General features: G+C 34.1%; 1 protein-coding gene across 1 annotated transcript in view; it reads left to right on the top strand.

The window, feature by feature from the left end:
• The window catches only part of LOC149076288 (discoidin domain-containing receptor 2-like), a 74,949-nt gene extending 61,133 nt beyond the window's left edge, over positions 1-13,816 (top strand). The window contains exons 5-13 of the mRNA XM_089243845.1: positions 339-486; positions 5,803-5,982; positions 7,890-8,231; positions 8,346-8,393; positions 8,559-8,749; positions 9,746-9,905; positions 10,158-10,426; positions 10,828-11,034; positions 12,705-13,816. Of these exons, the coding sequence (XP_089099971.1) occupies positions 339-486; positions 5,803-5,982; positions 7,890-8,231; positions 8,346-8,393; positions 8,559-8,749; positions 9,746-9,905; positions 10,158-10,426; positions 10,828-11,010 (1,521 nt within the window). The 3' untranslated portion in view covers positions 11,011-11,034; positions 12,705-13,816. The remainder of the gene's footprint in view (positions 1-338; positions 487-5,802; positions 5,983-7,889; positions 8,232-8,345; positions 8,394-8,558; positions 8,750-9,745; positions 9,906-10,157; positions 10,427-10,827; positions 11,035-12,704) is intronic.
• Positions 13,817-17,512: the final 3,696 nt, after the last annotated feature.

Raw genomic sequence — 17,512 nt, 5'->3', positions numbered from 1 at the left:
TATAGTCTCCTCAAAAATCTTCTCTTAATCTATGCATAGAAACGTCCATGAACAAACATTAAGACGAGAACTTCAAAACTCCAATCAGATTACAGACTGTTCTTTAATAATGTATGAGGGCAAAATCCCCTAACATGTGCTATATTGCCGATAAAAGAGTAGAAAAGTTTGCAGGGTCAAAATTACAAAGCATTTTTAAGCATTTTTGGTAGCCTGGAATGTAATTCATTCACTTCTCACTTTAACTGAAATTTATAATTAAATTGACAAACACGAATACATTCTAGAGATCTATTTTTTTTTCTCAATTTTGTTAATTTCTGAATGTTAAATTTCAGATATTTGATGGAAACAGTGATACTTATACTGTTGTCAAGAGAAAGATCGATCCCGTCATAATCGCTACGAAGTTACGATTCATACCGTATAGTGTTCACGAAAGGACAATCTGCATGCGTGTCGAAATATATGGATGCGTTTGGAATGGTTAGTAATAGAAGTTTGATAAAATACGTTTATATATATTTCTTCTTCTTCATTCAAAATATAGGATTCTGCATAAGGCTTACTTCAGAAATATTGTTTTTCGCAAAATTTAAATTTAGAGCACTCTACTATGGCCATTCTCTTTTTTTGTTTTTTATCAGTTTTTATCTGGTCAGCACATGCAGTAACTGAATAGTGAATTGTTAAACAATTGAAGAAAATATAAAGATGCACAAAGTTCTACTGTGTCCTCCAAATCGACCATACTTTAATTTTATTTTACAGCTTATACTGGCAAAATGAGTTACGGAAAATTTGTTCGCATCATTCACTACTACTACTATTTAACCGTACATGCACCTCGTACACATTCCTCTACGTAATTTCTAACGAGTTGGTACAAACCGGAATGTTCGTTAGCATGTTGTAAATCTAACGTGATGTTTTCCCTAACGTGCCTGAGGCAACCACCGATGAATGGTGCCTTCATTTTTAACCCATCTCGTTAACGGCAGTATTATTGCAGTATGGCGATAAGAAAGGAGTTGTTGTGCGGTGAAGTAATCTCTCAAACATAATGTAAAAAGAGAAGACTACCAAAACCTACTCACAAAAAAATCTCTGAAATCATTTTAAAATAGAATAAATTTTCCAAACAAATTAATTAAAATCTTACCGAGAAAATTACGGGGCTCTTGCACATACTTTGTTCTTTTCTATTTCCTTGCAATTTTACTTTTAAAATAAAACCAAATAGTTTCTCTTCTAACCTAAAAGTTCCCGTAAAACGTGTTATTTTCTATTATTCTTCATTGCAAGAAGAGGAAGGAAAAAGAAAGTGGAATAATCTTGAATAAAAAATGCTACAGATCACGCGATCCAGTTTCTTTCTCAGAAGAAAAAAAAATACCTTGAAATACTGCACCAGGAACTGCTTATTTCCAGGAATTAATGGCGAGCTTTGCACGAAAATATTCCTAAATAAACTAACTGAGCTCCATCTTATGGTGGATCTTCTTTCTCGGTAGACGATGTGAGAAGAGCTTCTGTATGGAGCAAATTAAATTAGATACGATATGGTATAACGTTGATGGCGAAGTAGCAAGGTTGTTTTGCGAATTTACTTTCTTTTCCTCTTTCATTCATTGAAGGGAACCAGATGCGTTCGTAATGCGTAAGATAATGCAACTCCTTTTATGGTTTGAATTTCGCCGTGTGAAATAAACTGTTTTGCACCTTGCTTGATCTCACGCATTAGAATTACTGAGAATGATCATGGCAGCTTGCTTCTTTTGGAATCTAATAAAAACGCTGCGTGGTGGTTTTAATGCGGCAATTTTGCGTTAAATGCAGTTCTATCATGCAATTCCATCAAGACGAAAAAGGCGGTTTATTATTCATATATAAGATACATGCAAATCTCGATACTCATATGCCACATATTTTACTTTTTTCCCCTGATATTATATGTATTGTGGTTATGAAACAACACTTAAGTAACCAAGTTTTTTTTTTTTTAATTTAAAGTTTTATGTACGAATAGGGAAACTCAAGTTATATTTACCAATTCCATACTTCGAAATATTTGAATGTAATATTGGATAATATCCATAATATCGATAACAATGGAATTGCTTCTGCTGAACAGTATTCGTAAATAATCGTGAAAATAAAGAGAATCTACATAATAAATAAAAAGAATCTACATAATAAATAAAAAGAATCTACATAATAAATAAAAAGAATCTACATAATAAATAAAAAGAATCTACATAATAAATAAAAAGAATCTACATAATAAATAAAAAGAATCTACATAATAAATAAAAAGAATCTACATAATAAATAAAAAGAATCTACATAATAAATAAAAAGAATCTACACTTATATTTCAATGTTGTTTTTAAAATAAAAGTATAATCTTTATAAAATGGAAATACCTTTCGAGAGAATGAGAAAGAGGGGGAGAGAGAGCTATGGCTTCCATAATTCTCTGATTCACCAGATTCTCAACACCCACACACATACAGCTCCTTCCTCAATCCTACTAAAGCAAAGTCGAATCCCACAAGCAATCTGGCCATTCTTCCTTTTTCGTCCCAACTAGATTTCATATTACCGAAATTTTCCGCAGATTCCAATTTTCAGTGGTCTTCCCACTCTTTGCCAAATTCGTTTCACCCAACTTGAAGACTCTGTTGATAATCTCAGTAATTGGGGCATTTACAGCATTTCTTGGCAATGCGATATCTCATATATCGGCAAAACCAAATGGTTCTTGAAATTTCACCTTTCCGAACACAAAGCCTACGTTAAAAATCAGGAGCTCAAGCTCTCTTCTACAGCACAACACGACTTGATCGATAATCACAACTTTGTGTTATGTCTACGTCTTGCAACTACGTCTGCCAAAAATCATCTCGAAATGCTTTTCACCCCTCGACTTCTTTGAAGCACTCCATATTCAGAAAAATTCTTCTTCATTAGTTAACCGACTACTCTAGAACACTATTTTTCTCTAATCTGGTCACAATTCTAAAACTTGTCACTCTCTGCCACTCCATCATGAATACACCAGTCTAACAATCGTAATCGTTCCATCATCACTATCTCTTTCTCTGCCGTCATCACCATTATAACGCGTCACCGTGTGATCCGACCACGTGCTTTGATTTCAGCGAGTTTCGTGCGCTATAACAGGCTATTTCCTCTGACAAAGGGGTTAGATTTGCCCCGAAACATCTGTCTGTATTTTGTGCTAATATCGTTGGTATTTTCTCTCTACATAGTCTTTATAGCTCCTCCGTACATATACAGTACCATATTAGTATAAGACAATCTATGCAACTCCACGTTCAAAAACCGTGGCATATACATATTTGTGAGTTAATTTTGAGCGATCGTGGCAAATTCAAAGCCACTGCCTCTATTCAACACTTTTCTTTTTTTTTTTTGACATCATAACTTCAAGAATTTCTGATGAATTTTTAAGACTGTTTTGATAAACAGGATAAAGTTCAATGTTCAATCAGTAAATGCAATTCTATGCAAATTAAATGCAAATTCTCAAAGAAAACAGAATGCAAGGAAAACGTACAAAGGACGTATTTTCTACCATACGTTTTTAAACAATTATGTGCGTTGGTTCACGGACCTGCGTGTGTTGAAAAAAAAAATTTACAGACAGTAAAAAACATTGGATAAAAATGGGAACTGAAAAATAAATACCGTAAATAGGAAAAATAATTTAGACCGGCAGAAAAATAAGTATCATAAATAAGAGAAATAGATTGCGAACCTGAAAAAAAGAAACAACAACCGAAACACACACATAACGATGAGTGGGAGAATGTACTTGCGGAACGGAAAAAAATAGTTAATTAATGAGCTCAATAATTTGCAGATGAGCAAAAAATAAATATTCTGAAAAGTAAAAATGATTTGCGGACGGCGAAAAATGAATGAATGGGGAAAAAGTAATTCGTAGACCTGCTGACGGCTTAGAAAAAAAATGGAAAATAATAATAATACAGAGACGCAGGAATAATATTTACTTAATATAAAATTTTGTAGGACTAAATAAATTGGGTGAATTGCTTCGAGGACCGGCGGTTGAAGAACACCGTCTTTTTTTTTACTTACTTTCTTTCTTTCAAACCGAGCACAACTCAGGTCTCTCACAATGTATGGGCTAACACCCATACCTAGTGATTTACTACCTAGTGAATTGTGCCGGAAGTGTAAGTGTGTGTGTACCAAACAGTCTGGATGCGTATGTAGTGTTGTGTTTGATTTTTCAGTGCCGCCATCTATATTTCAGAAGTGAAGTGAGTGATGTGTTATGATTGAATTACATTTGTGCTGTATGTAGGTCTGTTGCTCTGTGTGGCGGAAGATAAGTTTCCTTATCTTCTAAATTATTACATTTTACCACGCGAGAAACATTCGATTCACAACTCCTGCTGCCACCTATCAAATGAAAACAAAATTATTTGTCAAAATATCTTTTAGTAAAATTGGTATTTGTTAAAACCGATACACACACATACACACACGCAGCATTAAAATTAACAGTTTGTGATATGACGCCGTATTTATTCTTATTTTTAAGATGTCTGGTGTAAATTTTATGCACCATAACATCGGTTGCCATGTTATATATATATATATATTTGGCACAGGAGAAGAAAAAAACACAATTTCGCTGTGTGACTCCATCCTGCCTTAAAAAACATATTTGATATAATTATTTGTGAGATTGGTTCTTGATTTTAAACCGCTGTATAGCATAAAAAAAATAGGGCATGGTATAACATATATTTTTCATTTTCATGGATACACATTTTGTAAATTGTATGTCTCATAATAACCGTTACTATGCTTTTATGTTTACCGCAAAATAATTATGTTGCAAACGTGAAATTATAAGTGTTAGTTTGGGGTTCAAGATCTACATCGGTATTTAGCGTGAAAATTAACAATGTAATATGGTATTATTCCGTACATTTCTACTATACACCAGTATATAAAACTAGCAGTCAATTTCACTAGAGAAATTTATAACAAATAGTTCTGTTCTTGTTTGGTAGGTGGCAGCAGGGGTTCCCGCACAACGTCCGCCTATCTATTTCAAACAACATTTTTGCTTATTTGTCTTCTTTTGAAATATTGGAACCGGAAATATCAATGATCCTCATTGATCAATGTTTTAGGCAACAAAATTTATGATACTGGCACATCAACATTTTATTCTTATAACATATAACTGCATTTAATATCTGCATTTTCATTATCCAATATTTTCAATTTCTCTTCCGAAACAGTCAATGGATGTTGTAACCCCCGGGAGTTGAAATGTACTTCTATTATTAGTCCCAAAATTCAAATTTCTTCTTAACGCTTGGCATCATTCAATGGTGAGAGATGACCCTGAGTATGTCATCATCCTTATCTTTAACGGTGTAAAAACCTTTCATCACAAACACGGCTGGTCAATGTTTTCTCACACGAATAGAATTTAAGAAAAATCTTTCTCCACTCTTTTAAATTGTGTGAATTTCTACACACATTGCTTAACTACAGAAATACAATCGACAGAATACGGTAAGGTTTCCTGAATGTAAACAACCACGTGCTTATATTACGAAAGCTATTTGTATGTATTTATCATATGAAGGAATAGATATAGTTAAAAGTGTATTTTAGGAAACATATTTGTCGAAATAAAGAAAAGTTTTTGCAATCTCATGATTTTCACCTTAAGATGTTATAATTTCTTATCAAATGTTTGACAACAATTATTTTAATTTACTTTAGATGGTCTGCTGTCGTATTCTATGCCACAAGGTGAACGGCGTGGAATAGACGTAGATTTCTCCGATATGACTTACGATGGTGTTAAGGATGACAGAAATTTACACGGAGGTTTGGGGCAACTCACGGACGGCATCAAGGGACATGATAGTTTCAGATTAGACGTAAACGGATTCGGGAAAGGTAAAACCTGTGTGGAAATATCCGTTGGATTTTTTTTTTTCATGTAACAAACAAAGGCATCATGAGTAAAATTTATTGTTGTAATCATTATAAAAATGTGATGGGATAAGTACCTTAGTGAAACTTCATTTGTGTAAGTTTCAATGATATTAACTAAATTCTCTTGATCAAAAATATACTACAAGAAAAGTCCGATGTAAGAGTACGGCTTATATAACGAGAATCTCACTAAAACGAGTGATTTACAAGAGATTGTCGAATAGGTAATGATAGAGTTACAAAAGATAGTTGGTTATAGCGAGTTGAAAATTAAAAAATCAATCTTATCACGCCGCATGTTCTTCGAGAAAATAACAGTGAGACGGTTCTATCAAAGAATAGACACAGAAAAGTCAAATTTCTTACCTTCCCGCTTCCCATCTTTAATCTTCGCTACTATACACATGGGATATGTGGTGATTTTATTCGGGTTTTGTCTCTCCTAGTGACTAAGAGATCAGGGGACCAGAATTTGCAGTTTAAAGTCGTTTCCGAATGCTGAAAAAATCGAATTCAAAAAACTTTCGATTAGCGGAAAAATGTTGGGAAAAAGTGAACAGTTATACGTGTCGGCCCGGCTTAAACGGATATCCACGGTTCCAAGATGAAGCAGGGTGTTTGCTTATGTAGGGAACAATCAAATTGCAGTTTTACACCGTTAGTATAGTTCGTGTATTGCGAACTGATGAAAGATGAACATTAACACTTAAACGACCACTCAGGAGATTTCTCGTGTTTCAATGCTGAGACGTAAAAGACCGGCAACGAAATTTCTCGATTTTTAATTTCCTATACGTAATTTTTTTTCATTGTCCAAACGAAAAAATCGCCGGTCTCAGAGTTACGCCTACGACAAATAATATGCGGTCATTTAAGTGTTAATGAAACTTCTGGAATGGATCAAACATCAACATGAAATCACCTTTTTTTTAATTTTGTTTTCAATAAGGCATTGCATGATGTCATGGCGATGTGCAGATTTTCACTTTCATCGAAAAAAGTTAGTGTCCTCTACGGGCCAAACTGTATAAAAACAAAATAACAAAATTAAGTGAACCCCGGAGCCAAATTGGGATCTAGGGAAGCCCCCGAATCTGGGTCTTTTATAAATCTTGAATTTTAACATTAATTTTTTTTTACAGTTTCCTCTGATAAAAAAAGTTTATTTGATAATTGGTTATTATGTATTTACAGGTATCGTGCGAGTTCCTATTCCATTAAGAAGATTTATTTTTTTAAATTATTACATTAAGCAGGGAACTTCAACATTGTCTTTATGTGAAATATTTTGGTTCCAGAGGATTTTTTTTTTCGAATAAGCGGGTACATCAGTTTATCCATTACCCGATTAAACGGGGCCGACTTTTGCAATTTAGAATTTTATTTGTTAATTAGTTTGACAATCTCTTTCATAACAATTCCATGCAAAAGTGTCTCAGAGAATCAGCTATTGTGAGAACAAAAATTAGTGCGTGATTATCTAGTCATGAACTAAATATAACTAGAGTCCACAGAACTCCAGAGTTCTGTTCATTCGATAATATTAGAACTATGTGATCTGAAAGACGTTTCAATGCAGTTAAAGCAGCAATTTTCTAGTTTTATAACATGACAGAGCAAAAAACGAATAAACGTAGCCCATAATAACGAAAAGTTTTCTCGTGATTTTGAACTGTCGTTATAACGGATTTTTACTGTATATTAAATATCTAATGACAGAGCATGCACTTACGAGCAACCATGGTGAAGTTGAGTTATTAAATACAATGTTCAAAATGGATTTCATTTCGATTACAGTTTGGAAATATATGGAATTAAAAAGAAATATTCTACAAAAAAAAAGTATTTTTTGTTTATTTTATTCGCAGGTTACGGTTGGGTCGGATGGAAAAACGATTCGTCGCCGTCCAAACCAATCATAATGACATTCGAGTTTGACACCATCAGGAATTTCTCTGCGGTGTATTTCCATTGCAATAACATGTACACAAAGGATATAGAAGTATTCGCAATGGCTAAGATCTGGTTCAGCGTCGGCGGAAAATATTTCAATGAGCTGAGTTTATCATTTTCTTACATGCCAGACAGGTTCATGGAGCGTGCTAGGAACGTCACGATACATTTATACAACAAGATTGGACGTTTTGTGAAAATTGAGTTATATTTTGCCTCGAAATGGATGCTCGTCAGTGAAATATCTTTCAATTCTGGTAAGGTTCTTTTTGCTGTGTTTTCTCTGTTATTTTTTTAGTATATATAAGAATGAATTCTTACTAAAAACAGACCATTCACCGACATTATTCAATATCATTGTATATTTACAGTTATTGCTGTCGGAAACTTCTCCGAAGAAGAACCACCTCCTCAAATAGGTAGGCTCAACATATATCTTTTTGTGCTATTAACAACCAAATTTCAGAAAATATTTATGAACCTAACTTGTCATCGTTTTTCATGGAATTTCCCGGTTTCAGTTTTATTATAGATATTTGAATGTTTGATCGAAAAATAAAATTCTGTTTGATTCTCTTCCACAGTGAGCACGGCGTTAAATGAGAACGCGCTGTCAAATGAATACGTTGGTTTAGTTATTGGTGTACTCGCTGCTGTGATCTTACTGTTGGTTGTCGCCATACTTCTCATAGTACTACGGAACAGGAGAAGAAAGTACGCCACATCACATTCAATGCTGAAACCTACCGATAACAATGGAACTGTCAGCATGAAGGTTCGTAAATATGAAGTCTCAAAATATTATATCGCTTTATGGAAAATTAATTCGTACATAATCATCGAAAATACTAATTCAGAATCATGAGTGAAGTTAGATTGTGTAAAAACGCAAAATTTGAAATCGTGTGTGTGTGTTATAATTCAAGAAGACCACAGTTTTGCATGGGAAAAAAATTCCTTTTAAATTGTTTCATGAGAGCATCCACGCGTGTTTTTTTTTATTTAATCTACAGAGATGAAGTTTAACGATATACTCTCATAATACGAAAAATTTAACACCAGGCAGCTCTTTCAAGGCTAATTTAGCCTCCCTTCCCATAGTCAGAGGATAATTGTTATTCCACTGACGAAGGCTATACAGGGTGCTTCTAAATTTATGCGATGAACTTTAAGTGGTAATATAAGGCACTTGAAAAAATAATTTTTATCATAGAGTGTGTGATCGAATCATAATTACAAATACGGTAGAGGAGTCCTATTAGAGAGTGCATACTAGAACTTCACCAAAAACAAATATCATTACTCTATGTATCATATTTTATTTATATGTACTATCTACGATTCGAGGGTGCATATGCACCTTCGGATTGTAGTTGAGTTTGTTTTCATTGCTCCAAGGACCATCAAGGTCATGCTGCTCCAAACAATGATCAAGCGGTACAATTTGCATTGTACTCAGGTTGTACATTACTATACCCTGCACCCTCGAATGGTTGAAGGTGCTACTCTTTTAAATGCACCCTTTTCCACTTTTGCTAATGCGGTTCGACCGCACATTCTATAACCAAAAAAACTTTTGTTTAGGAATCTTATATATATCACCTCTTAAAGTATGAATTTAAAATTACCCTGTATTATTCATGAAACAGCTGTCTGGTGTTTTTATTTTTTTGCGTATTTTGGTGAATATCGTTGGACTTCACCTTTCTATAATGTGCTCAAAAGATATTTCCACCATACTCATTATATATTTTACATACTATGCACTTAGGATTTAGAGTTCACTTATCTATATGGCTCACCACCAAATTATCAAAAAAATGAATCAGGGACTGACAAGCAAGTCATAGTCTCCAATGTGGATCAAGAGAAAGTTTTTTACCGGGAGCCTCGAGACTTCAAACTCAAATGTGATGGGACTTATAGCAATGGTAAGACGGTGAAATGTCTATTGTATAATTCAGAATTTTTTATATTTTTTATCATTTAGAATTGGCTTTAATATTTTCGAAACATGTCTCGTATATTTAATTTTTATTACGCGAAATTAAAACTTGAAAGGAAAAACTATATTTTTATGTGTGAGAACATTCTGATTTTTTACTCTCATTAAAATTGTTTTCAAGTGATTGAATCAAAAATCAAAAAAATATATATATTCCTTCGCTTATTTATTTCCTCAGTGTCGACTGAGTCAAGGGAATACGCAGTACCAGATGTCACAAAAACGAGTGGATCCAGATATTTAGCCCGAGATAATCATGGTTCTGGTGAAAAAATTCCTCTTGAGGGTCATTATGCAGCTACAGACATCATAAAATTACAAAATGTCCAAGATTTGAATAAAGACTACGTATATCCTACTCCAGGGATGAGTATTCTGAAAAATCAGTGTTTTGTGGATGACTCTCCTCGACACGAACTACACTTAATTAATGAACAACAGGAAGAGGTTAGTAACGCAAACGTGTTTAGCCGTTCAAGTATTACGTCATCATCAATGGGGGGGGGGGGGGGGTCCGATTTGCTGACTTTTGATGACAGGGGGGGGGGGTGTTTGGATAATGCTTAGGTCATCAACCCCCCCTTTATGAAAATATGAGTTAGGATTCAGAGGGGTAGAGCTGATGACGAAATTTTGCTGACAAGGGGAGGGGTCAAAAATAGCTAAAAATTTGCTTACGTAATACTTGAACGGCCCCTTGATGACGAAATTAAAGAGCCACCACTTTTTAAATTTTAAATGTCGAACATAAATAACTTGGTATCTAATAATATAATAAGTGTCTAATAATTAAGCAAAGCCATGTGTGGATGTGTCTGTTGGTCTACTGGAAATTGCTTATTTTATAGGCTTTACAAGAAAGGACATTCGGTAGTACTCCTGTTGGAACAGAATATTCGACAGAGTCACCTTTTAGCCCAAGAAGGTTCAATTCTAGTGGATATCCTGCGTATAAAAACGGACGAAATAGGAGAGAGCCAAATATTGCAATCGGACGATTATTGCATAATAGTGGAACAACGCGAAGTTGAGTAATTAATTGCGAAAATCAACTGGTAAGTTTTATTTTATCATTGTAGTTTATTTCTACGCATGCTGAGGATTGGCTTCAAACACGATAAATACGGAGCGATTCTAAATTCATGGAAAACTTTAAGAGGTGATATAAGACACCTAAACATTTTTTTTTTTTATCATAGAATCTGCGGTCGCATCGCAATAGGAATTGCAGTAGAAGGCGTTCTTGAGGAGTGCGCAACACAATTTCACCACCAGAAATATCATATTTCCCGACGTATTTGCCGCGATATGTGCTATCAACCACTCGAGGGTGCAGCGGGCTGCAATGTCGTAGGTCGCCCTAATGATGCAACCCGTGTAACGGATAATTTATCACAAGACATTATATATCATTGTTTGGCGCTGCATAAACTTGCTGGTCCTCACGCGAATAAAAACCAAACTCCAATCCAATCTCAATGTGCATATCCATCCAATAAAAGCCAAACTTTCTTTAAACTAAAGTTTGATTTTATTCGTGCGTGCACCATCATGGTTAAGCTGCGCTAAACAATAACAATGACAAGCCAGGCGCGGATCCAGAGAACTGTGTTGGGAGACGATTTATTATATAGATTTGTTGCTTGCTCTGTAAAATGAGGGACACTGCAATTCTATCTTATTCTGCTGTTTGGAGGAGCGATCGCCCCCATCGCCCTCTCTGGATCCTTGCTGTGACAAGGGGTACAATGACTAGTGGTAGATATTGCGTTAGCTAGATTGCATTATGAGGAAGCCTACCACATGACATCGCATTCTCGAATGATTGATAACACATATATACAAGCAAATACGTCGAAAAATGTGATTATTTGTTTTTGGTGAAGTGATGTTGTGCATTCATTAAAAACCCCTCTACTACCTTTTGCTATTGCAATTCGACCACACATAAAATGCTTGGAGAGGTAGCTTATATCACCTCTTAAAGTTTGTCCCATGAATTTAGAATCACCCTGTACATTCTTTATAACTATTTCTTCTTTGATAACCCGTGCATTTCGAGGAAATACTTTTTCACTATTAGATGATCAATTTCAAGATAACAAAGAATAGTGAGAATCGGGTCATTATAGTTTACATTCATGATGTATTTTTATTTCATACCTGGTGTGTCAGAAGTTCGTAAATCGGCTGAGAAGAACATAAAAATGATGATGCTGCAGCGTGATGTATGACGAAAAAATTCTTGAAAACGGGACTTTTTTAAATTTTTTTCACAAAAATAGTTTGAGAGGTTACTGATAGATGGTGATGACCTTCATTCATGTGGTTGAACTGCATTCACGAGGTTGATAGAGACGAGACTGATGCCTAATGTTTCATTTTGTTCATTTTTGATTACCTTTTTAGTGTGTATTACGCTTTTTGTTTAGTACGAGGCACTGTGTACTAGTTTAAACATAATTCACAAACAAGTCATATAGACATGCATAGTTGCACACATAGTCTGCATATCAGTTTTCTGTACTTCCTAAGATTGTGAGTTATTTATTTTTATAGCATTGAATTAAAACATCTTTTTTTTTTCGAAAATATTTCTGGTCCAAATAACATTATTAAAATTTTTATGTTTTTATAAATTTTTCACCCACCCAGTTGTGTTTGTTTTTCGCAAATAACGAAATGCATCCAATAACTCATGTTTTTATGTATATATTTTACGCAGATTCAACGAATCTTCCGTGACTGCATAATAGTGAACGAAATGCTGTGATACATAGAAAGACAGTCTAAATAGCATTGTTCTTGACTTGTGCTTCAGTGAATATTGTGATAAATAGATTCCGTGGCGAGTTGTGACTTATTGATTTGTTTCGTAAATGAATATTCTTGAACGAAGTGAAACCGAAGATAAAATCCCAGAATATTTTTTATTCTAGTGAATTTCAAGAGTAAAATCAATTTATATTCGGTTTATGTATATATTTTCTGTGCTTGCGCTTCTTCTGTGATGTGCAACTCTTCGAGACCGTAATGACATAACAGTAACTTACGCATAAAACTCGACAGTTAAACAAAGAACTAGACTGGTTTAAAAACCTCTGAATCATTGCTGACTCTTCCACCTTCTTAATGCTATATGGAAATAGGCATTTGCGATTTATTTAATTTTTTTCAAATATATAAGATGTAAATAGCTGTATAGCTGCGTCATTGATAATAATTTATTTAATATTGTTTAATATAAATAAACACATTTTATCTCATTGAAATTCTTATTAAAATAATTTGAAGAAGAAATAAAGTGTGCTTTATGTTGTGTAAAAATTTGTATTTATGTGAAAATCTTTGCAAAAAAAAAATTACTGCCCAGGTTCTTTTCCCCGAGATATTTTTTCATGTAAATATACTCATGTTTAATTAGTATTTGAAGTGACAACTTGATTATATCCCACACTCCGTGCTCGATGTATCAACTATCTTTTTTAATGATTGTAAAAAAATTTAAATTATTTTCTATATTTTACAGCAACTTATGCTTAAATGAAAATGCATGGAATAATTTTGACAGCATTTTTGTTTCGCTGAAGATAAAAAAAAACATGTTCAGACTGTACCTTAACTAATAATTTGATCTGATAATATATTTTATGACTTTTTTCTCTCTTACGAGATTAATTATGAAAGGAAATTTGACGATGGAAATCATGAACAAATCTGTGTAATATTTTCTGTGATAAAACTTTTATAATGCAATCAATTGTTTTCAATTTGTAATGCGATGTTTTTTCTTCTTTAATATATGCGATTTTGAAGCCAAATAAATTTTTTGAGCGGATTTTGAGTATCCTTTATTTTATTATATAGAATTTTCAAGAACACAATTGACTAAATAATTTAATAATTTAAATCTCAGGGCCATGTTCTGGAAAATGACCCCCCCCCCCCATCCCGGGAAATTTCAACTAAAGCTGTGACTGTTATCTCCAAAAGTGTAATGTGTGCTTTTGTTCACCGGTTGTAGTTAGACTGATCAGTAAGTAACCCCCGAAGATCTGCTCCACAACTTCTGGTGAAAAGTGAGAAAGTCAATCTCCTAGACTATCGTGCAGACAGCATTTCAAAAAAATTGTTATGAATAATAAATTTCTTTTCTGTTTCGGTTCATAAAAATTGGATGATAATTTAGAAGAGTTCGGCATAGAAAATAATTGAATTTACATTGTCAATAATATATCCATACTATACTTCTACTATGTTGCATGTGAAACTCGTAAACATTTCTTTAAAAAATTTCTAATGAATTAGTTACACGCAGTAACATGTTGTGTGTGTTCATACGTGGCCCTAACCTATTTATGTTGTCACGATTATTATTGTTTCGTGTTCTGCTGGTGCCGCCATCTGTCTTTCATATTTTAAAATAAAAATTTTAAATTCCTGAATTTTCATGTAATTATCGTATTGAAGGTCTGCCTCTCTCTCTGCAGAGAGACTTTTTCAAACAGGATATTGACTCGCATTCGCCCTGAGACAAATCTATATTCCAGTAGCAGGTGCAAATTTTAATGAAAGTGCATTTCTATCGTTTGCATTTGTTAGCATACTGAAACGACATAAAATGGAGATGAACCATTACTAATGCAACTGTGGGAAGTTCATTAATATGAAATCCTTAGCTACTACACCATTCAATATCATGGTTTGAGTGAGTTTCTAATAGTGGCAATAGTGCTGTAGTGACACCGTGAACACGAGCAGGCCATGTAACTTATACCACAAGTAAGTAAAATGTCTATTTTCCCTCAGAGCAAATGAACTCAACCCCCCTCCCTCTATATACGTGTACAGTGATTGACAGGAACAAAGCAGTTGCAAATAAGCCGGTCGAAATATTATCGCAATGCTCTCGAAAGAAGAGCAGAGGAACTCGTTAAAATCTGAAGCTACCAATACACGACGATGTCCCCAAGGGCTACTATTAATCCACACAGGCTAACCTCGTCCATATTCCTTTGTGGAATTTTTAACGAATGCGTGCATGTTGAAATGTGCGTGTATGTGTTGTGAACGTAACGTGAAGCTTGTTTTTTAGAAATGCTTGTTGTGTTTGACCACCCGTCTTTTGAATTTGGAAACAGACAACTTGCCACTAAGGACTGCAATGGGCTTGCGGTGCATCTGCGTGACTTTACCGAACAGTAGGAAGGTGGGTGAGCTTTGAGAGATTCATGTGTCAGACAATATACCGCTCTCTTCACGCCATTCCGATTAGGCAGTGCGAACGGTATCAAAAGGTTTCCGCATGGCTGGGAACACGTTGTGCGTAACGCTGGTGGTTACATCAAAGGTATAAAACTTGGAACCTTGTTTGTTTAGTATACAGGACCGCCCAAACTCTACGCAGCCAGATTCCTCGCTTGGAATACATGAAAAATGCCCAAAGAACTGTACCCGCACGACCCGTAGTTTTCGAAAAAAATGCGAAAGAAAAGTATGACGTCATATGCGGTGCAAGAAAAAAACTGCAAAGAAATATTTGCATGCCTCGATATGCGCGATGGATATTTTGAGCATCTTCCATGTATTGTAAGCATATGCAAATACCGAGATGCTCATGTTTCCAATAAAGTTTGTTTTCCCATTCACCGGATATGACATCATACTTTTCTTTCGCACTTTTCTTGAAAACTATGGGTCGTACAGGTACAGTTCTCTGGGCATTTTTTATTTATTCCAAGCGAGGAATCTGGCTTTGCAGCGTTTGGGCGGGCTTGATGAGGCACCCTGTATATCTAAAAAATAAATAGTTGAAACTGAAACTACTGAAAACTCAAATTATGTATCAGCAGTAGAAATAAAAATAAAGGAAAAAGGTAATAAATGTATACATCTATAAACAGAATTTTGTGATGGTGGATGATGTAACGTTTGAATTTATCTCGGGACCATTTTGTTCTTTCTTAAGAGAAAATCCCAACATTGTATCGATCTGAAGCTGAGCCGTAGGAAAATGTTTCTTACAACGGACTTGTTTTCTCAAGTACGTTTCTGAACGAGAGGGGAGATGATGTGAACAGATGTTTCTGATTGTTATTAACGCTTTGAAGATTAATCGATTCTTAGAAAATTCCAAGTGCGGTGCAGTGAAAAAGTCCTGCCGTTTTGCATGAGAATTACAAAAGTTTGACATCATGGCCTGAGGTTGTAACACGTGTTCCTCAAGAAATTTATAAAAAGGAAACAGTGATGCATTAATATCCATACTAAATAACAATGATATTAACGAGCAATTCTTATGGGAAATTGTAAAAATCTAGTTGCACCGAATTTTTGTACCGTTATGGCAGTGCTTAATAATTTCACTTGGTAATGTATTTCGTTCAAGAACGTTTGAAAAATGTTGTGGTTTTTCATGCAATTAATTTGCATTTGATAAATGTGGCAATTCGCTTACAGATATTTTGATTGTCACCAGAAATATATTTAAAAAATATCGTGACACCTTTTTCCCCATATTTGCCGAAGCTTAAAAGTAATTTTTTTTTTCTACAATCAGATCTTGCTTACCATGACAGTATGGGACTCACAATAAAAACGGATACTTTTTTGAACTTCGTGGAACAAAGCTTGCTCTCTATCGAAAGACAATATTTTGTAGACACGTGGATGCCCGTTGTCGAGTTTCCACTATATGAATGGAATTCGGAAAATATTGTGGAAGACTAGAGAGAAAAGAGATAATTTACAAGTATGGAAATCAGATAAAGTGATAGTTTTTGAATAAAGATAATGAAGCATTAAAATTTGTAAACGGTAAATTTTATTTTAATGAGCACGTATTCGTCAAAGTTGTCTACAAAAATACATTTACTAGTAAAACTATAATACTGCGATTGTTATTAAACAGCATTTGACCACATGAAAATGTTTTGTACATGAGTACTTTTTCTTTAAAACTAAGAATTGCATATAATTAATTAGTTTCTAACACACATTTTCCTAACACATAATCTGAATTTACCTTTGCATATCAAGAATTTGAAAAAATAACGGTGAAATCCGAAGGCGAGGTAATTTTTATCCCAATAGATGTAATAAACTGTAGACTATGAAGCTATCAATGGTAAAATAAAATATATTATAAGATAAATTCATTACGAAACATTAAAAAACTTAGTCTTGAATACTAATGATAGATTGAAATTATAATCGAAAAAGTATTCAAGTTCAAAAGCAACGGAAAAAGCGAATGTTAAAAACATATTTCTTTCATTTTCTAAGATTTTGAATTAATACCTGGTTTCGTACCCTTTCATAAGACTTGGATATGTTAAAGGTCACGATGTCTGCCTGATAAATAATAGTATCAGCCGATGAACGATTAAAAAGTGCCACTTTCATGAATTTCATGTAAAAGATTAATTCGGGTTTTCAACAATCGAACAAGTAGAAAAAAAATGTATATAAGAACAAGAACCTAGAATCCCATTTCTCTAAAAAAAAAAAGAGATGTTGAGATATCAAGCCGTG

Source organism: Pholcus phalangioides, unplaced genomic scaffold, assembly GCF_987345545.1.
Source record: "Pholcus phalangioides strain wild (caught in Gottingen) unplaced genomic scaffold, Ppha-v1.0 ptg000015l_1, whole genome shotgun sequence".
Taxonomy (NCBI): Eukaryota; Metazoa; Arthropoda; class Arachnida; order Araneae; family Pholcidae; genus Pholcus; species Pholcus phalangioides.
The sequence above is the reverse complement of the archived record's forward strand: the minus strand, read 5'-3'. Positions and strand labels throughout refer to the sequence as shown.